Source organism: Danio aesculapii, chromosome 20 (assembly GCF_903798145.1).
Source record: "Danio aesculapii chromosome 20, fDanAes4.1, whole genome shotgun sequence".
Taxonomy (NCBI): Eukaryota; Metazoa; Chordata; class Actinopteri; order Cypriniformes; family Danionidae; genus Danio; species Danio aesculapii.
Window position 1 is genome coordinate 34553745 of NC_079454.1, and position 26299 is coordinate 34580043.

The 26299-nt window shown below is 35.0% G+C and overlaps 1 protein-coding gene across 6 annotated transcripts in view; it reads right to left on the minus strand.

Annotated features, from left to right (window-relative positions):
• Positions 1-26299, minus strand: part of LOC130247586 (rho-associated protein kinase 2-like) — a 61211-nt gene that overhangs the window by 24467 nt on the left and 10445 nt on the right. For all 6 annotated transcript variants that reach the window (XM_056480886.1, XM_056480887.1, XM_056480890.1 and 3 more), the window contains exons 2-13: positions 25711-25792; positions 21205-21305; positions 20059-20196; positions 16254-16514; positions 14381-14525; positions 14151-14289; positions 12255-12346; positions 4292-4454; positions 2478-2547; positions 1495-1583; positions 767-815; positions 523-658 (exon numbers count right to left, since the gene is read on the minus strand). In XM_056480886.1, coding sequence (XP_056336861.1) covers positions 523-658; positions 767-815; positions 1495-1583; positions 2478-2547; positions 4292-4454; positions 12255-12346; positions 14151-14289; positions 14381-14525; positions 16254-16514; positions 20059-20196; positions 21205-21305; positions 25711-25792 — 1465 coding nt within the window. The remainder of the gene's footprint in view (positions 1-522; positions 659-766; positions 816-1494; positions 1584-2477; positions 2548-4291; positions 4455-12254; positions 12347-14150; positions 14290-14380; positions 14526-16253; positions 16515-20058; positions 20197-21204; positions 21306-25710; positions 25793-26299) is intronic.

Below are 26299 nucleotides of genomic sequence, written 5' to 3' on the forward strand. Positions count from 1 at the left end.
GAAGAGTTTCTAGAAACATTCTTAAATCAGGAAGAAATGTTGTGTCTGTGCTTTTCGTGAAATCAGAATAAGAGACAGTACTATGTATGCGATATATCACAATAAATATCATGAAAAGTGCATGTAAAGCTGTAGCTTAAAGAGATAGTTCACCCAAATATTCTAACAGCGCACGCACACTATGCTATCCGAACCGTGCCCAGGCAAGTTTCCAGATTTGTTTGAGAAGAGGACTGCCAGAGTGCGGTTTGGCAGGGCTTTGGCGCAGTACGCTTGTTGTGTGAGTGCAAAGCGCACCTGAGCCCGAAACTGAAGACGAGACGTCACTTTTAGGGGATTGTTTCATATGGATTTATTAATCATTCTTAATTTTCAATGAACACAAACTGTCGTAGTTTATTGAAGACACAAACCTTTGTGACTAATGAATGGTGAGTAAATGATGATAGAATGTTCAGTTTTGGGTGAACTATCTCTTTTAGGTAGTCAACAATGGGTTGTGATCATGTTCGCTGTTCTCACCTTCATTCTCCAGCAGCCGTTTTCTGTCTGTCTCTAGACCAGCTTTTCTTACGCTCTCTGTACGCTGGTGTTTCAGTAAAACTTTCTCTCTCTCCAGAGATCTTAGGTTGTCTTCCGCCTCCTGTCTCGCATTCACCTACAACAACAGCAACAAAGCGACCGTTTGAGAAACCTGCACTTTGTTTCCGAATGCTTCTGAATCAAGGGCTTTTGTTAGATGAATGGATTTTAAAATATGTCTTACTTCTTCTTCAAGATCTTTGGACAATTTCTCCAGCCGCTGATTTGCTGTTCTGTTGAGATACAACATAATTAGTTCGTAAGGATTATACCTGTTGTGAGTTAATATACTTGATGCTTTAAATTTGCTATAAGCTGGTGAAATGATCTTCTCATTCCCACTTCGATTGAGGATACACTGGTTTCCTTCAAACTAAAAACCGATCTATTCAGAGAACACCTGAACCCTGTTAATAATACCAAAACCACCTACAGAAGCACCATATCTCCCTCTCTCAAAAAAATAAAACAAAAACTCCTACTTAAGCACTAAAATTCTCTGAGCACAAACAAGTTACTTTGAATAATTAGCACTTCTTGTATGTATTGCCTCTTCTTGTTGAATCACTGAATTCCTCCTCAATTCTAAGTCACTTTGGACAAAAGCGTCTGCTAATTGACTAAAGGTAAATGTAAAATGTGATAAAAACCACAAATTTCTGGTTCTGTGCCATTCAAATATCCTTTGTCTACTGTACTACTCTAAGCAAGTGTCTATTTTTTGTTGTAGAAAAAAAATAAGGAACAAAAAAACACAGACAAAACATGTAATTAATGTATTCAGAACGGTGTACTACTTCTGTAATGTAAAAACCATTCCCATTTAAACTGTGATGATATTACTTTATAAAATAGCCAACAAATCTCATATGAATGCCATTGTATGTTGTCATGCATGTATGTTTTTGTTACCGGCATTTATTTTCCAGTTCTTCCTTTGCTTGCATCTCATGTTTGAATTTTTCCTCCAACTTTTTCAGCCTCTTCTCCAGGTCGTTGGACTACGTGCACAAAACGCATGAAAGAAAAAAAAAAACATGATGCCAGTTGTTTGCTTGATTCTATTAAAAGCAGCAATTATCTAAAGAATGCAGTGAAACACTCCAGTTATGCCGGGTATCGCCACCAAACAGTGGTTGTGGGAAACTCTGCTGCAGAAGAAATCACATCAGCTATTTTAAAAAGCTAAGTGCTAATTTTGTGCCACACACCATTATTAAGCAGCTATAAACACTTTCTGCCCTAGTATGCACCCTACAGTTCTGGTCTTCTTCACTTTACGGGGATATTTTGCTTTTAATTTACTCATCCTCGAGCCAGCCAAGATTCAGATGACTTTTCTTTTAAGATATTAGCTCATTGGTGATTATTAATATGTAATCCTGAGAGTCAAAATCATAATCAGGCTAAACATAATGAACACCCGAGGTTTGCCAAGGCTGTGTATTCCAGGTAATAAAGTTTAAGGTCTTGTACATATTGAACATTCATTTCATAAGATTTTAATTTATCATCTTGAGCCACAGCTATTAATTTTGTTTTGTTCGTATGATTTTTTTTAAACTCAAAGTGTCTGTAGCCACTGTCTTGCATTTTATTAATCAATAAGGACCACGATTTGACCATAAAATCTTAATGAAATGGATAATTCACAAAAAACTAACTTAAACTAGGAAACAATTTAAGGGTAAACATTAAGTTAACATCACAACTAGTAAACATTTTTGGGTGAACTAGCTTGAGTAAACAACAAGTATTTTTAAATGTTTGGGTAAACCATCACTTTAATTTACATATACTGTAAACATGTTCTATTTATTTCATATTACAACAATTCTTATTTAACATTATAATGAATACTCTAGTTTTTATTACTGAAATATGACAGTATGTACCTCTGTGTGGTTTAAACAGTGATCTTCAATGATCTCCTCATCTGAACACTTATTTTGTTGAGTTAACAATCTGAAAAACACACACAAAAAAGAGGATTACTGTAAATGTTACACTCTTTTAAGCCAGAATTGTCCTTGTTTACTCTGTACTTCGAGACTTCGTAAATCAATTCAAGATGAAAAAGAGTGAAGTTGGATGAAAAAGTTTGAAGGCGGGAGGAAATGAAAGAAAGTAAATCTCAAAGCAACTCTTCAATCTGGGCTTTGCCAGCGGCCCATGTGGCTTCACTCAGAAACTGAGAGGAAACAGTGAACGGATAGGGGAAAAAGAGGGAGCAGTGATGGAACAAACACAGCTCTCATTCACAGTTACCATAATCATGTAAAAATACTGTACATCCCGTCTCGATTGATCCATAACAGAAGCTTGCAGTAGTATTACAGCTCTTTAGTGTGTGTGTGTGGGGAAGAGAATGATATACCTGTTTAAATGTCAAACAACTCTGTCTGAAATGTGGGCTTTTAACTCTTCCTGTATTAGATTTGTCATTTACAAACTGTTTTTACAGCAAATATTGATTCAAAAGTGTAACTGAATATATATTAATGAGACTTAGGAATTTAGTTTTTATTAATTTTATTTCAATTTCTGTTAATTTAGTACAGGTAAAACTAAATAAATAAAAATGATAAATGTTGCTTCAGTAATTAAGAACAACGAACATTCCAGATTCAGAAAATTTGATTTGTTTCAGTATTAACACTGTTTTTGTATTTTGAAGTAACAATATTTTTTCATGGATTTTAGTTTACGATAATAACCCTGATTTAGAACATGTTTTAATTGAAAATATACTTTCAATATAACATTAAAAAGTCATTAAAAGGTATTGTTTTCTAGCCCTTTGGTGATGGCTGGACTGAAATAAATCTTCTTTTATTTTTTATTAAAATGAATGTACTTCATTTTACTTCAATATTGCTTTAATTTGAACATTTTGGGGGGATTTTTTGGTATTAAATTATGTGCTGAGGTTATAAGCCATTTATTTTTATTGACTATGATATTTAATTTTGAGTTTAGACCTAAAAATGTCTCATCATGAACTGTCATAAATCTATTATGTTTTGAAATGTGGATGAAAGCTTGGCCTCTTTTTAACATATATAAACAAATATAAATATATGCATATTTTTCATGTTTTATTTTTATTTTATTTTTAAACTATGAGAAAATCATAGTTTTCTCATATAAATAAAAATAAATCTCAACAAAATATTCTTCACATTTGAGACTGATCTCTCAAAAAAATTAGGTTTTGCTGAAATTTTGGGGGGGCTGCAGTACCAAATACTTCCACTAGACCACTCCACCTTTTAAAAATCATGTCCATGTTTGTGTGTATGTGCATGTTCACGTAGCAAGTGCTTAACTGAGTTTTCTATCATTTTTGGAGAAGAATTTTTTTTAAAAAGCGCAAAGTACAAAATTAATCAAAAATAACAGTACATGTCCATTGCCTAGATTTACTCAGCTCAAAAATATTTCAGTCTATAAACGACTCTTTGTGAACAAAAATCTCTAAAATCATCTGGTAATCATAAACGGCTGGAAAATCATGGAAATTCATTGGCAAAAAGGTGTGCGAACCCTACTGGGGCTCGTTGAAAACTTTTTTCCACAGGCGTTAATTATATTACATGACCGTATTACGCAACGAAACACTTATGTAACATGAAAATACACTGCATTACTAACAGGTTTATATCACAAGACAACATTTCAACAACATCTGTTTAACTTTCACACTTACTGGTCCTCCCTGAAATAGGTGAAACCCACAAATGGTAGCTGGTTCCCTGCGAAGGCACGGGGCGGAGGGAACGTCTCTGTTCCTAGCGGATCATCCTTAATGTCATCATCAAAGTTACTGGTGTCAATATCGCTCCTCAGCTCCGGCACCACTGGAGCCATGGCTGAGAGAGAGAGAGAAAGAGAGAGAGACAGAGAGAGAGAAAATATTGTAAAAAATTGGAGCGTGTGTGTGTGTGTGTGTGTGTGTGTGTGTGTGTGTTTGTCCAGCAGTGAAAGGCTCAGTGTGTGTAGCACACAAAGCAGACACTGTACTGAAGGGAGGAGTGGCATAAATGATTTGCCAAGCTGGTCAGTGCTTTACTCACTACCTACAGTGCACACACACACACACACACACACACGCACACACACACACACACACACACACACACGCGCACACACACACACACACTCACGCTCACTTACACATACAAAACACTGGCTGATTCTGGAGTTAAAGAGCTGAGAGAACATGTATTAGTAGGCTGCATTCATACATCTAGGAGGAAAGAGTCAGGAGTGTTGGATGCGAGTGTAGAGTCCAAAGATTAGATTTTGGATAAGAGTAGAATAAACCACTTTTGGGAAATCTCTTTATACGACACAGTTATTTATTCATATATTAGATTTTTATTTTTTTTATTTAGATTCTAAAATACACTCACCGGCCACTTTATTTGGTACACCTGTCCAACTGCTCATTAACGCAAATTTCTAATCAGCCAATCACATGGCAGCAACTCAATGTATTTAGGCAGGTAGACATAGTCAAGACGATCTGCTGCAGCTCAAATTGAGCATCAGAATAGAGAAGAAAGGTGATTTAAGTGATGTTGAACAGGGCATGGTTGTTGGTGCCAGACGGGCTAGTCTGAGTATTTCAGAAACTGCTGATCTTCTGGGATTTTCACACACAACCATTTCTAGGGTTTACAGAGAATGGACCAAAAGAGAAAATATCCCGTTAGCGGTAGTTCTGTGGGAGCAAATGCCACGTTGATGCCAGAGGTCAGAGGAGAATGGCCAGACTGGTTTGAGCTGATAGAAAGGCAACAGTAACTCAAATAACCACTCATTTAGAACCGAGGTATGCAGAAGAGCATCTCTGAACGCACAACACGCCAAACCTTGAGGTGGATGGGCTACAGCAGCAGAAGACCACACCGGGTGCCACTCCTGTCAGCTAAGAACAGGAAACTGAGGCTACAATTCGCACAGGCTCACCAAAATTGGACAATTGAAGATTGGAAAAATGTTGCCTGGTCTGATGAGTCTCGATTTCTGCTGCAACATCCAGATGGTAGGGTCAGAATTTGGCATCAACAACATTAAAGCATGGATCCACTCTGCCTTGCATCAACAGTTCAGGCTGGTGCTGGTGGTGTAATGGTGTGGAGGATATTTTCTTGGCACACTTTGGGCCAACTAGTACCAATTTTTGGGCCAACTAGTCCCTCCCTTTATGACCACAGTGTACCCATCTTCTGATGGCTACTTCCAGCAGGATAACGCATCATATCATAAAGCACAAATCATCCCAGACAGGTTTCTTGAACATGACAATGAGTTCACTGTACTCAAATGGCCTCCAGTCACCAGATCTCAATCCAATAGAGCACCTTTGGGATGTGGTGGAACGGGAGATTCACATCATCAAAATCTCTGAGGAATATTTCCAGTACCTTGTTGAATCTATGCCACGAAGGATTAAGGCAGATCTGAACAATATGTATACTAGGAAGGTGTACCTAATAAAGTGGCCGGTCAGTGTATATACTGTATTATGTGATAAAAAAAATCTTTGATTTTGAATTTATTTTTTTTCCCCTAGTTATTCCATTTTTGCTTTTTCATTTTCTCCATTTCAATTTGTTTAAAGTTTATTTTATGCTCATTATTAAAGTCACATTTCTATTATAATACATGAACACAATTGTTCCACTACTGTATATATAGATAAGTAATTTATATATTTAAAAAAAAACACACACACTAATGTCTCTGAGCTTTAAATAATGCCAAACACAGAGAGTCAGCTAGTGGACAAAACTTGTCAAAAATATTACTGTTAACCATCTGAATAAATATACTACTGTGTATTGTATTAATATTTATTATTCTTAAAATTTTTACTCCTCCATTATCTTTTTAATAATTTTATCAGTTTTTGTATTTGTGTATTTAATAAAACTCTAAGTGTGTGTGGGTATTCATTGCATTTGCAATGCTTTGTGCAATGCTATGGCAATACTTGGCAATTATGACTAGCTCTTTTGATTTTAATTTAATGCAAATAAATAATGATTTCAATAAGGAAATGTATTTACTGTAATTGTTTTGTAGTAAAACGTTACCTTTCTCTGTCTGCACCATAACAAAAGAATTCATTATTTCAGGGATTCAGCAGGTTTCATCAAGTCAAATTTAAGACTTTTTAAGCCCATTTTAAGACCATTATGAAAGAGATTTTAGACTTATGCAGGGCTAAACACTAAAGATTTTTGGTAATGGCCCAGTTGGACCAATGGAATAGGAAAAAAAACAAATGTAGTTATTTCTTAACCACATATTTTAATGTGTCAAAACAAGAAAACTGTAGTTGTATAAGTTTTTTTGACATAATATTTTTATAACACTTTTAATGACCCATTTGTTAAAAGTATATTTATTATGAAGAAAACTACTCAAATAATCCAAAAATATATAGTTTGCATTTGGTCCAAATCAATTGAATATAACTCCTATTCAACCCAATGCATTTCTGTTATAAAACTTTAACTTTCATTTATAAATATGAAGTACACTCACACTTTCTTCTGTAGTTAATTTTTATGTAAATGGAAAACTGTAAAGGGATAAATTGCTGTTATTATCATGAGGAATACTGTAATTGCTTTTAGTTTTCTTTTCCTGATTAGGGAATTAAAAAAAAACAAAAAACCTTGCTGTAAAATTATATCATCAACAGCTGTTGGGAAATAACATCTCTTTGCAATAAAAAACTTCCAGTACCTTGTACTGTATATATATATATATTTATATTTATATATTTACTAACGCACTGTCAATTATTCCAACATTAAGCTGAGCATTAACATCTACTGTAGTAGTTAGTAGTAGTAGTAGTAGTAGTAAGTAGTTTCTTTCCAACAAAACAGTCTTTGGAATTTTTAGTTTGAATAGAGAGAAAATCATATGTTGCCATATACAGCACCACACCATACAGATACATAGACCAATTTGTCGCTCATTTTCCCAGAGTGCACCCTGATAGCACTGCTAATAACAGACTGTGTAGTTTAAGCATAGAGAAAGCCAAACAGAGAGCAAATTTGAGCATCACTGGAGTGAGGAGGAAAAAACAAGTCCAAGTGTGTGGTTTTGAGGCTCTTCTGTCATTAGTAACCGTGTATGGGCCACATGTTGGGTTCCACCCTTACTGAAACTAACCCAATAGCCCTTTAACCCCATACTGAAAACACCACACACCCCTGACAGGAGCACAGCACCTTCTCCTGTACATGGCAATACACAGCAGAGATCAGTGATACAAAGCAATCAAATAAATAAATAAATAAATAAATAAATTATTACAATAATAAACCATTCCTAAACGTTTAGCATGTTTAGCATAATTTGCAGTTTAAAAATAACATTCTGGCTATACTTTCATAAAATAATAGTTATTTTGTATCTCATTTATTGATTACTCCGTGTTATGAACTAAATTATTTTTGATTCATATTTTGAATATATGTTGCCTGCACTTTTGCACACATTTGTTCTGCAGCTTACAGCTTGATTCTGAATTATTTTGTTTATTTTCATTTATTAAAATATATTTTCTGTTTAAAGATAATCCTCAACATTTATTTATGATTTTTATTTTTCTGCAAACTGATGTTGCACTCCTACACTAATGACTATAGTACTTATTTCTAATGGGAATGGCATGTATATTTGCAGTATGTCTTGTTAAATGAATCACACTGAAGCTGAATACTTCAAATTAATTTATTATATATTATTTCAGTCAATATATGTTAGTTTTGTGGTTTGAGTTTCACAAAAACCTCTCACGTTTCATTTGTTGTGCTTCTTTGTCTACAGTTACATCAATTACTAATTGATAATCTATTTAAGATGGCTTTAGTGCCTCAGATCAATTTGTTCAGCGAATGCATTTATTTATTTAATGTCATTTGCACATATACTCAGTCATTTGAATTCAAAAGAAAACATTTCTTAGCGTCATGTCTCGTTACCATAGTGACATGTTCTGAGAATGGAACGCGTTCCAAAAGTGTACCTAAAGCCCTGCATCATAGGAGAACCTCTTGTGGGTTTGTTGTAGTGGAGTAGTACAGGTGTGTCTTTGGCTGTTCAGTGTTTAAATACTTGCGCTCCTAGTGTTTCGAGACTGTCTAAGCGATTGAACATCTCCCCGTTTGAGTGATTCACGGTGCAAGACCGAAATCCTCATCCTATTCCAGCTTACAAACCCCAAGTTTTTGAGTGGTTACAGGTGAAAGACTGAAACCCTGTACCGATTTACATCATGGAGAAAGACAAAGTTCCCAAAGCCTGCGAGATCTCCCGGAGCCAGAAAAAATTGCAGCAGCTCAAAGAAAGGCCTAGAAACGGCACTAACAGTGAGTCATATTTACACTGTGATATGAATATCTAGTGTTTTGCTGACATAATAATATACTTGCTATTAAAAAATGTTTGTACAATATAATAGAGAGCTGGTTGAACTGCTGTTTTCTTGAAGAGCTGTTAACAAATTCAAGTAAAATCTACAGTAACTTACTGTTCATCAATTACAGCAAAAATATTGTATTTCTATGTACAGCACTATTTATCTTACAGTATATGTATATTGTATGTATATCTTTACTGTCATTTTCATAAAAGCAACTTTAAATTACAGTGACACAGTTATAAATGCATAAATGTCTTACAGTAAAATACAGTTCATATTACAGTTAAAAACTGTGTCATTTACAAAAATCGTTAACAGTGATAATAGTAACTACTGGCATTATTAGTTAATATTTATAATAATATTTCATCAGTAGGCTAATCACTGTGCTACACAGTTAATGAATAGCAGAAATGGAATATGCTGAAATAGTGAATGCTAAATATTAGTCTATTATTAGTAAATTGAGGTATGCACACAGACTTTTAATTTTCCAGTACAAAATTGCCCCAATTAAGATGTTTTCTTTAAAAATAAGTGATCTTCACTGCCTAATTGATATTTGATATAAAGTGGGTCTCAGACCGAGACAAGAAGCACTGCATTAAATTTTATTTAAATAATAAATTTATTTTACCTCGGTATTTTAAATGGAGTTTCTGCACTAGCCTGCTGGTACTGACGGTGCTAGCTGTTACATGGTCTGTCGTCTCATTTTATGCTTGAACAACTAAACGAATGCTTAGGTTTATTTAACTGATTGTATTTTAATTACATTACGATGTCTATGCTGTAACAGCAACCTTATAAAATTGAAAATTATGACAGAAACATTTTACTGGAAATTTACTGTTGGCTGTTTTATATATCATGAAAATAAAATATTATAGTCAATTACAATAAATAATAATAAAGTACAAATCCATGGTAAATTTGTGGTAATCTTGGTTTAGCTACAATAACTTTTTAAATGTTTATATATTCAGGTTTTAGTTTTTGGTGAATGTTCATTTTAATTTCTTCTCAAATTACTGTGGACAAATGTGTAAAGATGTGTAATCATTTCTCTTTTAACAGATGAAAAGGAGAAAGTGAATGAAAAGAGAAAGAAGAAAAAGAGCAAGGCTGCCTCTTTCATCAGAGCTGCTCTACGATGGTTCTGCTTCTCTCCTAGTGATGAGCTGTTCACACTTTCCTCCTCTGATGGTAAATGATGCTTTCTGAATCTAGATAATTTCTAGACTATAATGTTATGAATAAACTGTAGCTGGAGATTAACGTCTCATTGAAAATGACTGTGTACTATGTGCAAACTTCTACGGTTTATCTTTTAACAGATTATGAGATCTATGAGGTGATTGTGAAAGAGGAAGAAGTGAAGGAGACAATGCAGGAGGAGGAGGTGGAGAAAGAGGAGGTGATGGAAGAGGAGGTGGTGGTGATTGTGGAGAAAGAGAAAGATTACACAAAAGGCGAAAAGACAAATGAGGAGGAGGTGGTGGAGAAAAAGGAAGAAGGGAAGGAGATAATGCAGAATGAGGAGGTGGTGGAGAAGAAGGAGGAGGTGATGAAAGAGGAGAAGGTGGTGGTGGAGAGAAAGAAAAAAAGAAAGAAAGATACCAGCACCCGACTGTCAGAGGAGGAGTTTTTGAGAAGGAAAATGAAGGAGGTGGAAGAGGAGGAGAAGACCTTGAAGGAACATGCCACCAGAAAGATATCGGTGGCAAAGTTTCTGATTGAGCAAATAAAGGAGGAGGAGGACAAGATGAAAGCTGAGGAGGAGAAAAATGAGGAGGAAATAAAATACATTGGAGAGGAGGAGAAAGAGAAAGTGAAGAAGAGGAGGAGGAGGCGGCCAAGGAGAAACTGCAAGGTGGAGGAGGAAGAGATGGAAGGAAAGGAAAGTGAGGAGGTGGAGAAGCACATGGAGGAGAAAGAGACAATGAATGACACTGAAAAGGAGGAGGAGAAGATGAAGAAAAAGAGGAGGAGGAGGAGGCCAAGAAAAAACTGCAGTGTGGAAGAGGAGATGGAAGGAAATGAAAGTGAGGAGGTGGAGGAGCACATGGAGAAGAAAGAGACAATAAATGTCATTGAAAGGGAGGATGAGGAGGAGGTGAAGAAAAAGAGGAGGAGGAGAAGGACAAGGAAAAGTAACAATATGAACGAGGAAGAAAAGAGAAATAAATTATAAATTCAATAAAAATGTGTTTTGTCCAATATGTGTTGTGTGTGCTTAATTCTCTGTTTCAAAAAACTGAATTTTGTTTATTTAAATTTTTTTTTATATTTAGATTAAACAAAAATGTAAACATATATATGTAACAAAATAGTTTTTTTTTCTATGTATGTGTGTATCACATCTACAAAACAAATACACACACATATAATGTCAAACTTTTATTTTAGATGCGATTAATCTGCGCCCAGCACTAATAAAGTAAACTTACAGATCCTGGAGTCTGACCTTTAAAATTTATATTGCGATTCAGATTTTTTGTTTAGAATTGTTAAAAAGTCTAATAATTCAGAGAATTGTTATTATTCCGAGGCAGCTTCCATAACAACTTACAAGCCCATGACAAATCCCATCACATCTTTAAATGATGAAAATACATAATTATTATTTTTTCTATCCGGTTCTAACTTAATGAACTCTTAAATCACGTTTACCATCAAGACTAAAGACTTTTAATGCAGGTAGTCTCTTGTAGCTCAGTTTACATTACAGTTTACCCTACAGTTGCTCAAACGGAAGTTATGAATTGAAAATATGTCCAATGGAAATGTTTATTATGCAAAATCTACCCCAAAATCTAAAAGTGAATAAAATAATAAAAAAACGAATAAAATGTAAAAATACTGAAATGTTTGATTTATATAATATGGTGCACACACAAAAACCTAAAACCACACACAAAAATTGCAAGAGAGCAATGTAGGAATACACTGAATGCAAAGCTGGCTTTCTTTGACACTTAAAGCATAGCATGAGGGTGTGAGGTGACTGTTTGCATGTGTGTGGAGAAAAAGGTAGGAGAAATTTCAGGAAATGAAAAAGCTGTGCTTTCAAAATCCTCATATCTATAATATCCTCAAATCCATAACTAAACTCAAAAACAACTTTGAAAGATTGCACTTTTACCAACCAGCACATGCATAAAATGTAGATAACTTTAACAAGCCATGACCCCCCAGATCAGCTACACTGACTTACTGTCTCGTATGGTGTCGAAGGTCCACTGATCGTTCTTGAAGAAGGGGTGACATTTTATTTCATCCACTCCAGTCCGGCCAAGCCTCACCTCCCTGAACATAGCAAAACACTGGTCAGCAAAACAAACAGAGAAGCGCTAATCCGTTAAATGACCATCCACCAGGAACATCCAACAGCACAGCATGGAGGAGTGGAACAGGCAGAGAGACATCCAAAAATAAGGACCGTTCACTCCCCCTTCCTTTCACTTCATCTGCATTCAGAGGGTGCAGCAGTTTGGACTGCCACGTGTGGGACATTCCAGCAGCCTGAATGCAAAAGGAGGAGTGTGTGTGTGTGTGTGTGTGTGTTTACATGAAAACACTGAGAGAAAACATTAAGCCCCTCTCTGTATGTTTGATCAGGAATGCTCGTATGTGAGCATGTGTGGGAGAAGAATGAGAGAAGGAGAAAAGAGGAATTCTGATTGAAATTGTCCGGCTGGAGGGTAAACATCCATGAAGCTGACATGTAGTAAAAGCAGTAGGACATGAAATAGATGTTTTATTAGGGGCTTTATTTAAGAAGAGCTTTTAAAGGCATAAAATTAATAAAGATCAGCTTGTATGTTGTCTTTAAATTAAATTCAATTAAAATGATGATTTGGTGTTTAAGAAATCTTCCTTAAGATTGTCATTTGTGGGGAAAAAAGTGTAACATTTTTATAAAATCTTTAAGGAAAAAATCTTACTGACCACAAACCTTTAAAAAATAGGGGAAATTTCATATGATAACAATAATAAAACTTTATTTATTTATATTTTAAGTATCTTAATTAATCAAACTAAGATTATTTTAACATTGTTGTATTTTGTCAAACATGCATATAATTTACTAATTCAATCTATTAGAACACTAGAAAGTGTCAACAACAACACTGGGTTGTACAGAACTGTGTGTCAATTACACAGGGCTGCAAAATTATTAGAAAAAAAAAAAAAAGATTATCCATTTTCTATAGCCAACACTTGTGTTTGGGAAAATTGACCATCATATTCTGGCTACACAGACAAAATAAGTTACTCCATCAAATTAGCTGAGAATAAAGAAAGCAAAAACTGCCAATTTTACTCACCGAAGAAAATTAATCTCCTATTTAGTTTTTTCTGTGCCTTGTAATTTATGGCAAGAAAACTTTGCTGTTATTAATTTATAAACTTATTAAGTTATAAACCCCAAACTACAAAAGAAATCTGATTAAAAGTGTGTAATAAATTGTTCTGAAATTGTACTTTTTTATAGTAAAGTTAATTTCAAATTGAATAAAATACTTTTTCACTACCAGCTAACCTCTAAAAACAAACATGTAAGGGTCTATTAAGCTAGTGAGTGTCTAGCAAAAGCAGTAGGACATGAAATTGATGTTAAATGCTATTTTATGAAGAGCTTTTAAAAGCATAAAATTGAGGCTTTTATGTTCTCTTTAAACTAAATAAAACTTTAAAAAATGATGAGAAATATTCCTTGAGATTGTCATTTTAAGAAAAAAATTAGTAAAATAGATCTAAAATCATTAAGAACAAAAACATCTTACTGACCACAAACCTTTAAAAAAAACAGGGAACATTGTATATGATAACAATGATAACAAATCTAAAGTACCCTGTGATTATATTATATGCATTATAAACTACAAAAGAAATCTATAATCAAAAGTGTGTAATAAATTGTCCTAAAAATTAGCTTTTTTTACAGTAAAGGTAATTTCAAATTGAATAAAATACATTTTCATGGCCAGCCAACCTCTAAAAACAGACAAGTCTATTAAGCTAGAAAGTGTCTGAAGTTTACAAAAAAAAAAAAAAGAAAAAAGAAAACTCAAATCAAGTCTTTTCTAAATACTTTTCTCAGTCTCACCTGCTACTCAGAAAGGCACAGATGAGATCTTTGGCATCCTTTGACATTTCTATATCATCTGGGAAAGTTAAGCTGTTCTTGTGATCCATGATCTTTCCATATGTGCCCACCAGTGACTCGGAATAAAACGGTGTGTCACCTGCCCAGATTGAAAGAAGAATTAATACATTTGATGATGAGAACACTGAAATGAAATTACAAGAGATGCATATAAAGTAGACACGCCTCACCCACTAGAAGCTCATAAATGAAAACACCAACAGACCACCAGTCACACTCCCGGCCATAAAAACCAGTTCCTCCTTGAGACATTAAAACCTCTGGAGAAATGTAATCAGGTGTCCCAACAGCAGTGTCACAGCGTACCATACCAGTCTAAACACACATATAGACACATGGATATAAACATTACTGGCTGATTTAATGTAGCTGAAATAAAAGTATGTTAACAATGAAAATTATTTACACAATTCATGTTCAATCAATTCATTGACTGCACTGTATAATCTAGCCACAAGATGGCAGCACTGACATCTATCATGACCGAATGGAGGATTTCTGTAACGTACATTAACGATGGTTCAAACAAATTTGCTGCAATGTGTGAGGTCATAATTGTAAATCTCTATAATACAAAATCTAAAAGAGAAACTCTCTCTTTCTCGGTCATGTAAATGTAAACACACCAACTACTGGTGTATCATATTTATCGTCTTCAATAAAATTGTAATTGTATTGTGAGCGGACATTACAGAGAGCCTCATTCACTTGAGAAAAACAAACAAAATCACATCCTGAGAGTACAAAAGCATTTAAGTCTATTGGAAAGCAGTCCCAATGACAAACAGGTGGGTAAAAATATCCCTTTATGGCGTTTGTTTATAAAATGTGTAAGATAAATGTGAAATAATACAAGCAGGCTGGTTAACACAAGCAGGTTTTCCTGAATATCAATTAAGACACAATAATGTGAGTTCTGTTTAAATCAACAGAAAATACCCAACAAAGCTAAAGCAGAAAATTAGCATCTTAGAGCAAGAGTTTTGTGTGTGTGTGTGTGTTTTGAACCTTAATCTGTTTTTAAATAAATCATTAACAAAGACAGTAACTACTTGCTTTGTTTCTAAATGAATCAGCCATTTTGAATCAATTATTTGAATGAATGTTCACTGACTCACTTATCAAGACAGGTTAAATCCAAAATCCCACACTTTCCTTCTATAAAGTTTGAGAAAATCAGCATGTGGCCTTGTAGATCCAAATTAATAGTAGAAATTAAGAGGCAGGGACAACATTGTGGCTCAGTGGTTAGCACTATCGCCTCACAGCAACAAGGTCACTGGTTCGAGCCCCGGCTGGGACAGTTGGAATTTCTGTGTGAAGTTTGCATGTTCTCCCTGTGTTCACGTGGGTTTCCTCTGGGTGCTCCGGTTTCCCCCACAGTCCAAAGACATGCGCTACAGGTGAATTGAATAAACAAAATTGGCAGAAGTGTACGTGTGTGAATGAGTGTGTATGGGTTTTTTCCCAGTACTTGGTTGCAGCTAGAAGGGCATCCGCTGTGTAAAACATACAGTATGCTGGATAAGTTGGCGGTTCATTCCGCTGTGGCGATCCCTGATGAATAAAGAGACTAAGCCGAAGGAAAATGTTTGAAAGAATTAGGAGGCAAAAAGTACCAGAACGATCAACTACTGAAGTGTGGAATTAATTCATTTACTATCCTCTGAGGCCTGTTGACGAAGGGTCAACATGACAGTGACAACAATGTCAATGCAGTAGCCTGAATTTCATTCTCACTACTCCTATTTTATTTTGCACATAAATTTATTATTGTCAAGACACAACTTGGATTTCAAATGAAGTACCGATTTAGACAGTAGCCTACTATTTTTGACAAGGAGAAAGAGACTTGCTGTCACCTAGTGGTGTCACCTAGTGGTCATATTCATTAATCCATGTCAGGCCTAAACTAACCAAGGTATCAGCACAAAAGCACACTAAGCAAAATATTGTTCAATGTGATTATCAAAAAAAGGAGAGAAACATTTTAGTTAGTATCGAACACCCTCAAAAGACACCTCAAATGCACTTATCACACACCGAGTCCATTTTCATGCATGTGCCAAAGTCTGCGAGTTTGAGGTGTCCGTTGCGGTCCAGCAGCATGTTGTCTGGTTTGATGTCTCTGTGGATGAAGCCCAGAGAATGGATAGCATCAAGTGCCATCACCACTTCTGCCGTGTAGAATCGAGCCCACTCCTCTGGGATGTCATAGTTGCTGGTCAGAGTCACCAGATCTCCACCGGGCATGAACTCCATCACCAAATAAAGGTACTTTTCATCTTGGAATGCACAGCACAGCTATGTGGACAATGAGATAGAGAGGTGCACAGAGATGTCACAATATATTTCAGTAATCAACACCAGTGAAATTTCACATTACTCTATTTCAATATTGCAACCCAGCAAAATTAAATAATAAGCAATATAATATTGAACACAGACTTTATTTAATGGTTTAAATATTTATTTCATAATTTAAATATTCTTAATAGAGAACTTTTAATGCTTTTTTACAGCATGTAAATAATAATCAAGTTAAAATATTAAAAATGCATAAATCGAATATTAAATGACATTTTAAGTATGAAAATATACATAAACAAAAATAGTTGTCAAACAATTGATCATAATTAATCAAATCCAAAATAAACATTTGCATTTTCAAAACATATACATCATTATTTATATTTATTTATAATTTGATCTATATATAAATATTTCAGGAGAAAAATATTAATTAACATTTTCTCAAATATATACATTTCTGTGTGTATGTGTATATGCCAAGTAAATATATACACTCCACAAAAATATATTATGTAAACACAAACTTATTTTTGGATGTGATTAATCATTTGACAGCACTAATAAAAATAAAACTAGCAACAAGTTATTATCATTTAAATGATTTTATATAAAATCAAGTTTAACTTATTTAATTCAAATAATTTTAGTTAAAATCAACACTACTGCAGCAGAAATATTAGGCTTCAAGGTCTAATGAACAGGTCTGTATTTTGTATTGTCCTTATTTAGATGATTACATACAGTAACTGACTGACTAAAATGCACAACTGACTACAATATGCGCAGGTGCATCCTGTGAAATACAAGTGTTCAAAAACAGCCAGTCAAGACTATTATCTCAGTCATATTTACATTTTACTATTTATTTTCAACTTAGAAATGAAGTATTAGTAGTTTTAGTCATTTAACATTTCAGCAACTTTTTCTCCAAATGTTAATACAGTTCTTAAATTGACTCATTGATGCAATTCTGTATAAACTGACACTTTTATGCTATTTTAAAGGGTTCAAATTATGTTTGGAGCGCAAATATTTTCTCATAATACACATTTCCAGCATTGGTTATTTTGCCACAATATCTGAAACAGTTAATTTAAGCTTCTGGTCTCTCTAAATGCCCCTTTCTAAGAGCCTGTTCTGTTCTGATTGGTCAAAGATAATGTGTTGTGATTAATCTAACACTTACAGTATTTTAAAAGAAGCTTGTACATAGTTCTCCATGAATATACTAATCACCTATTCACTAATCATAAATTTCAGCTCTAAAGACCTCTTCAGCATTTGACACCTTAACAATGACATCTGCCATATGAATTCGATGAGCCAGAGTCCCAATTCTTTGGAACTGTTTGCAAAATGGATTTGCTTAAACACAGCATAAAACAACAACTTTTTGAGACCAATCGAACTTTACCAGCCCTCAGCCACAAATATAGCGCTTGAGGGTCAAAGCACTGGCTGGCGTTATGCTAATGTTGTTGTTTAAAACTTTAGCTCAGCACAGTTTGGTTACAACTCTAATTAAACCTACCTGATCAAACCAATTGAGTCCTTAAGGCTTATTTGAAACCTACAGGCAATTGGTTGCGGCTCTTGCTTTAGGCCTTTTAGTAACAAGTGAACATCACTCAAATGCCACAGCTTATCTGAGTATTGTTGCTGACCATCATGTCTTTATGACTATAGTGTTCTCATGTTGTAATATCTATATCTAGCCAATAAGAAGCCAAAGCTCAAATCATCTTAAACTGGTTTCTTCAACAAAACAATGAGTCAGCTTAACAAACAGGGGTCCGTTCTTCGTACGTCACTCAAACGATCCAAGATGATTTGGCAGATCCTGGATCCGTTAATCTTGATAACTGATTTCTGACTAATTTGGTTTTTCAAACAAGTTTGCGAATCAGATTAAAATGTCTGAATGAAGTGATCTGAGATCGCTGCGCGTGTTGTGAAGGACAGATCTATCGATCCTCGAAATCATGATAAGCAATGCAACGAGTGGCTGACGGCACAGCAGCCTAATGACATCATCTGATTAATATTCAATTATCAATGTGCGCAAAATTACATAAAATTAGCAGTAAACAGTTTGTAAAATAATGACACGCAATAACTTTCCACATTTGTTGTGAGCTGCAGGCTTTACGCTTTCATGTGTCAAGAGTGTTCATCATGTATTTCAATGCATATCAATGTATTTAGTTCTACATTTAGAGAAAATTCTCTTTATTACAGTAGCCTAGGCCTACTCAAGATTTTTTTAAATCAACGTAAGGAATAACTGCATAAATTAATTTTGCATCAAAAAGGCATTTTGATGCCAGTAAAGGTGTCTGCAACTTTTTTGAAGCATCAAACCACTGGTATATTAGCGGTCAAAACACGTGCATGACTGCATAAATTATTATCTTTTATTTCATTTTTATTTTTTTTTAAAGTCGAATATTGTGCATGTACACGTTTGTATCTAAAAAGTTCATATCAATAAATTTTCTCTTTCAACCACCAGGTGGCAGTGTTTGTACTTTATTTCAGAGTGCAGATTGCATAATTTTATTAACATATATTTTTACCTTAAAAAGGGAGCAATTGGTCCATATTTTAAATTTCTGTCCAGAGATGTCATGTTTTGATCCTCGATTGGTCTCACGCAGTCAAGTGATTCGCTTTTGCAGGTTAGAGTTTACCAAGTTTAAACTTTGCAATGCAGTGAACTGTGAAACTTGACGCACGAACTTGCGTTTCCGGTCTGACGCATTCGTGTGCGTATGAATAGAAGTCCTTGGGGAGAAAAGTCCAGTGTGACGTACACACTAGAGTTTGAGCATGCAAAATTCTGTTGTGCGGTGCTGTGAAAAAGGCCTAGATTAAACAAGTTGATTAGACATTAAAAAAGTGAGCAATTGGTCTATACTTTAAATTTCTGTCTAGAGAGGTCATGTTTTGATCTTGAATTGGTCTTACGCAGCCACATGATGCAATTTCACAGGTCAAAGTTCACCAAGCTTGAACTTTCCAATGCAGCAAACTGCGAGCCAGCAGATCTCAACTTCATAGAGAACTTTTGGGATGTGCTGAAATGTGAGATTTGTATTACGAATAAGCAGCTGATAAGGTCAGAGGTGATCAAACTTGATCTTGGACAGCTCCAACCCCAATTAGATACACCTGAAGCATCTAATCAAGCTCCTACAAGTCAAACTAGAACATAGGTCTCAAACTCAATTCCTGGAGAGCCGCAGCTCTGCACAGCTTTGCTCCAACCCTAATCAAACACAGCTGATCCAATTAATCAACATGTTCAAGACTACTAGACCAGCTGTGCTTGATAAGGGTTGGAGCATAACTGTGCAGAGCTGTGGCCCTCCCGGAACTGAGTTTGGGCACCCCTGTGATAAGATGTTTCCAGAACCTTCTAGAATCAAAGCCATGAAGAACTAAAGCAGTTCTGAAAGCAATAGTGGGTTTAAACCAGTATTAGCAAAGTACTTAGTAAAGTATTCAGTGAGTGTAATATGAGAGGGAATCCCACCTGAACTATCCAAGGACTCTGGGAGAAAGCCATGATGTCACGCTCCTCCCAGAAGAAGGCGGAGTCAGAGCGCTTGACCATCTCAAACTTGCTGAGCTGCTTCATGGCATAAACTTGTTGAGACACTTTGTGCCGTACCTAAACACACACATATGAACATTATAAAAATAAACATCATCCATTAAACCTTAATGAAGGGTGTATGCATTCTCAAATGTTGTTTAAAGGGATAGTACACCCAAAAATCAGTTTATTAAATTTAGTCACCCTCAAACTATCTAAGATTTAGGTGACACTTTTCATCATTAGAACATTGTTCTAACATTGTTTATTAAATGATTTCGTGGTCCTTGGTGATTCAAACAATGTAAGTCAATGGTCACCTATTTTTTTGAATAAAAAAAATTATGAAGTAAAAAGTATAGTAGTGCAAGTAACAGAACAATATTTACAACATTATTAGCTTTAATCTAGGCTTGGCTAACAGTTTTTGGGTGTGAACAATTGTAGTTAGCATGTGCTTCCAGTCACTTGATGATGTACACTCAGATGTGAGTTCAATGTCTTGGACAGACTTATCCTTTCATTTCACAAGACCTCAGTGTATCATTAAAGGCCACAGAAAGTTGATTTGGATTTCTTTCTTTTCTTCATATTTAATGTAAAAAATAAGTGTCTATTGACTTTCATTATACAAATGACCAAAGCTAAACTCTTCTTTAATGTTCTACTGGCCTGATGTGGAGAAAATTAACCGTAAATTTTCTTTTTGGGGTGAATTTTCCCTTTAATGCAAACAAGTGTTTGATTTATGACACTTGTGACCAATCATGTTAATCGTTACTCTGCAAACTATAAAGGTAAAACTTTATTTTACATAATTTAATTATCAAACTATTTTGACTGACAAATGTGAAATAAGAATTCCTGATAAGAGCAAAAATAATAATTGCTGCACGAATACAAAAGCAAGCATGATCCGTGTTGTTTCAGGTAAGTAGGAGCAAGTAGAACATGTGTCTACAGGCCTCAGCACACCAACAAAGGCTGTGCCTGAAGAAAAACTGCAGATAACAGGGGGGAGACGCTCACACAAACACACACACACAGGATCACACATTTTCTGACACACACTCACTCACTCACCAGCTGCACTGCGCCAAACGCTCCACGACCGATCAGCTTGACTCGATCAAAATCATCCAGCTTCACCTGTAGTTCCCTGAGGTTGCACACGGCCTTTTCATCTAGAGCATATTATTACAGATAGTACACGAGTCAAGTTTATGATTTAATTAGCAGGAAACAAATTCATAATAAACCAGGATCTAAACATTAATCAAGACACAATAATGTTAATTAAAAAGGAATAAATTGACTTTAAAATACTAGAAACTTCCATCATATTATACATTTCACAAAATCTGTTTAAAAATTGCTAAATTACTTTAGAGATAAAATTTTCTTCTTGATATAATTAAGGAATTTAATACTGGTTTTCCATGAATAGATTTAACTTCAAATTAATTTACACAATTATATCGTTCTCTTTTACTCCGTAAGACAATTAATATTCAATAAGTATTGCTGTTAAAGCATATTTCACCAAAAAATGTAAATTTACTTGCCATTTTCTCACACTATAATGATTCTAAACTTTTTTCTTAACTTTTTATTTCTTTATTCTGTTGAATACAAAACAAGATATTCGGAAGAATGTTGGGGAAAAACAGAAATTGACATCCATAGTAGGAACAAAAAAATACTGTGGAAGCCAATGGCATTTTTTCCCAACATTCTTCAGGATATCTTCTTTTACGTTCAATAGAAGAAAGAAACTCAAAGTGACTTGAAACAAGTGCAGGATGACTACATGATAACAGAATTTTAATTTTTGGATGAAGAATTCTTTTAATTATATATGACCCCTTTATTCCAAGTAGATTACAAAAAAAAAAAACATTTACAATTTTATCTGCCATCTTTATCTAGCATTTATGTACTGTTCAGCATTCATATTACTTTTTGCCATCTTTAAACCATCTTTATCAAGCATTCATATACTGTGTGTGACCATGGAGTTATACATAATCTAAAAGCTGAATAAATAAGATTTCACTGATATGTGGTTTGTAAGTACATGACAAAATGTGAGTATACAGTATCTGGAATGTGATATACAACCCTTGGCAAAAAGTATGGAATCACCCCTCTTGGAAGATGTTCATTCAAATGTTTAATTGTAGAAAAAAAAAACAAGCATATACATGCCCCAAAACTACTTTTATTAAACAATAAAAGTTTCTGGCTGTATGAAACACTAAAAAAAGAACACTGTAGTCAATTACAACTGTTTTTACAGATCAATACAGTAAAAGACATAATTTTTCAGGATGATAATGCATCGTGCCATAGGGCAAAACCTGTAAAAACCTTCCTACAGGAAAGACAATGTCAATGGCATGGCCTGCAAATAGTCCAGACCTCAATCCAATTGAAAATCTGTAGTGGAAATTAAAGAAAATGGTGTTGATGGAGACAGATTGATGAAGAATACTGTTTGTCAATAGTTAAATCCAAGGCTCAAGCTGTTATAAAAGCCAGAGGTGGTGCAACAAAGTACTAGTGCTGTTTTTATTTGGTGATTTCAAAATGTCTGTAAAAACAGCTGTAATTGACTGCAGTGTTCTTTTTTTTAAGTATTAACAGCCAGAAGGGTGGATTGTTTAATGAAAATAGTTTTGTGGCATGTATGAGCTTGTTTTTTTCTACACAATTAAATATTTAAATGAACATTTTCCAAATGTGGTGATTCTATACTTTTTGCCAGGGACTGTAAGATCAAAACATTCAGGAAAAGAACTTTTAAATTTGCACAAACTTAGTTCTTAGCAAAGACAATTACTCAGAAAGTATGTTTTCATATAATTAAATGTCCTCATTGAAGATGATCTTAATATTTAAATTATGTTTTACATTTTGGGCGATACCATCAAATATGCCCATGCAACTTAAAGGGATAGTTCACCCAAAAATGAAAATTGTGTCACAGTTTACTCACTTTTTTACTAGATATTTTGAAAACCTTTAAACATTGACATCCACACTATTTGTTTACTACTAAGGAAGTCAATGACTACAGGTTTCCAACACTCTTCGAAATATCTTCTTTTGTGTTCAACAGAATAAAGAAACTCATAAAGGTTTGAAACCAAGTGTGCCACACGCCTGCTTTTGAGTGAAGGTCCTGGTCGTTAGATCACCCACTGGGGGCTGCCTGCAGTACAAGTCATTAAGCCCGCCTCCTCAGTGTTAATAAACGAGACTTGAGCCCAAATAAAAAAAATTAATTACACTTGCGATAAAATGTCCGGCGACGCAGTGGCGCAGTAGGTAGTGCTCTCGCCTCACAGCAAGAAGGTTGCTGGTTCGAGCCTCGGCTGAGTCAGTTGGCGTTTCTGTGTGGAGTTTGCATGTTCTCCCTGCGTTTGTGTGTGTTTCCTCCAGGTGCTCCGGTTTCACCCACAGTCCAAAGACATGTAGTATAGGTGAATTGGGAAGGCTAAATTGTCCGTAGTGTATGATGTATGAGTGTAAGTGAGTATGTATGGACGTTTCCCAGAGATGGGTTGCGGCTGGAAGGGCATCCGCTGCGTAAAACATGTGCTGGATAAGTTGGCAGTTCATTCCGCTGTGGCGACCCCGGATTAATGAAGGGACTAAGCCGAAAAGAAAATGAATAAATGAATAAAATGTCAGAAAGATGGTTCTGGTCAATTGAGGCACTGGTTATCAAGCTGATGTAGATTTTCATTTTTGTAAAGAGTATTTTTTTAGCCTGTAATTTAATGCTGGGCGTGTCATTGTGTCTGACAGTTGTGATTGACAGTTTCTCAAAGCTGACCGTCTGAACTTTGGGACTAGATTGAAGTGTTCTGTGTTATTTTACCATGATAAAATGAGTTGTTCAGCAGTAAACTATACTTTCTGATATACAGGATCTGGTGAAACACTGATTATTCGGTAAGTTCAGGGCTTTATCGGGCTTTATTAGTTTGCTGATACATGCCTAATCTAGCCATGACGGGAAAAAGGTGATCGTTATCTAGCAGTAATTCTTTTTATGGGTCTGAAATAATAATTAGGAAGACAAAACTTATGTTAGCCTATCTCCACATCCATCTTCTGTAACCTTATTTGAACTTGATTTAAAAGACGTCTCTGTCATTTTGAGTTTCAGCATGTTATTGAGTTAGTCTACTGAATTTGCTGTTATAAAATATTAATGTTCTAGAAAGCGAATCTTGTATAACAAATAGAGCTGTAAATGTTATATATTATTTATATACATCAATTACCGTTGGCTTTTTATTTGAAACCTCCTAATAAACATTAAAATGAATGTAAATTCCTCTTTGCCAGATATAATGAAGGCATCGAATAAACCAAATGAAAACGGAGGCAAAAAATGATAAACAATATACAAGCGATGTTACAGCAGCTGATAGACATTGGTTGATGTATTAATGCTGCAAAGTTTATTGTACAAATTGACAAAGATTATTTTATATAGAGCAGTGATGGGATGTGTAAATTTCCTGTTGATATTTAGAAAACTTGCAGTATTTATCTTGTAAATGCACGATTTTTCCTGCATGGTAAATCATTATCTATGGTGTTTATATTTTGGGTCCTGCTAATAGGTAAATAAAAATAAAAACCTTTCTAAAATTGTATGTGTTGTTTATATGTTATTGTTCATATTTTACAAGTAGTAAGTTCTACCCCTATGAAGATAACAAATACCAATAACCCTGTTATAAGAGAAATATTTTTTTGTGCTCATGGGTTAGTCTAACTCAGGCTTGAGCGTATGAAAGATCGTTTATTTCTGCAGTCCAACATGTATTGCTTTTATTAAATTATAACAGCTTACATCACAAAGTTTTTAAATTGTATATTATTACGTGTTTTTAAATGTAAGCGCTTATATTTATATTAACAAGCCTTTGTTATATTGCGGATAATGGTGGTCAAGTGAGAAGTTCGGAGAGCGTGGTTGATTTGACATACAAGCGTTTGGTTGGAAGCTTGATTCCGTGGCTCCGCCTCTGGCTCCATCAGGCAGTCCTTCTGCGCACACCAAGACTCCAATTTCAGCATTATTTTGGGATAGTTTATGCCCATCACAAGGCGTTTTGCCTTCAAAGCATTCAATGGGAAAAGGTGCTGTCGCGTCGTCCATGTTTTTTACAGTCATTGTTTAGAACCAGTAAACAGTGTAAATTTCAATTTTTTGAGTGAACTATCCCTTTAAGACTGGTTTTGTGGTCCAGGCCCACATATTTAGTCAAAAATACTGTGCATATCACATCTGATTCTCATGTATTGTCTTGTCTCTCAGCCTTTAATGCAATGTGACACCATGTCTACACCAGAAGTGAGCAGAGCAAATAAACACAATAGAGCCATTATAATCAGTGTGATGCTGTCTACATCTCAGACAGGAAACTAAAAGCCCTTTCAATGTTTAACATACAATCTTCCTCATGCCAGTGTAGACATGGTACTGTAGTAGTCACACAGCTTAATTCAGGAAAAAACACTCACATACAACAGTCTATTAATCTTTGAACTTTCAAACATACTTACATCTGCTTAAGAAGGCATCTATGTTTTTGTTCTTTCTCAGTGCTGGATGGTTCAGATCAAGGGCAAGGGCAGTTACTGAATCCTGCAGAAGGAAAAAAAATGAGATATATACTTATAATGCTTATTAACAGGTTTTATTTCTGTTGCTACAAAGGGGTTTTCTCTATGTACAAAATCCACACTTCAGAGAGAACTAATCAGTCTTATTAATGCCAAAACTGAGCTTACACAGACAGACAGCCCTGTTGTGTCATTTAACTCGGGTTTTAAATCCAAAAATGATGTTTAGGAGTAGGATTAGACCCGTATAGGAATTAAGAATCTGCTTTCTTCTAAATGACTTTAGGAAATGAATGATGTAAATGTCATTGGATGATCCTAAAAATGACCTTACATACCCCTTCAAACACACACAGTGACACTGCAAAGCTAAAAATACACATGAGACACACAATCCACCCCCCAACATTCCTCACCTAAAACACATCCATTTGCCCGAGCCAACATCATAAACTAGCTGGCCCAACATAAAAGGTTAATAAGGGAGGAGGAAAAACAGCTAATCCAGGACTCAAGTGTAAAGCACAGT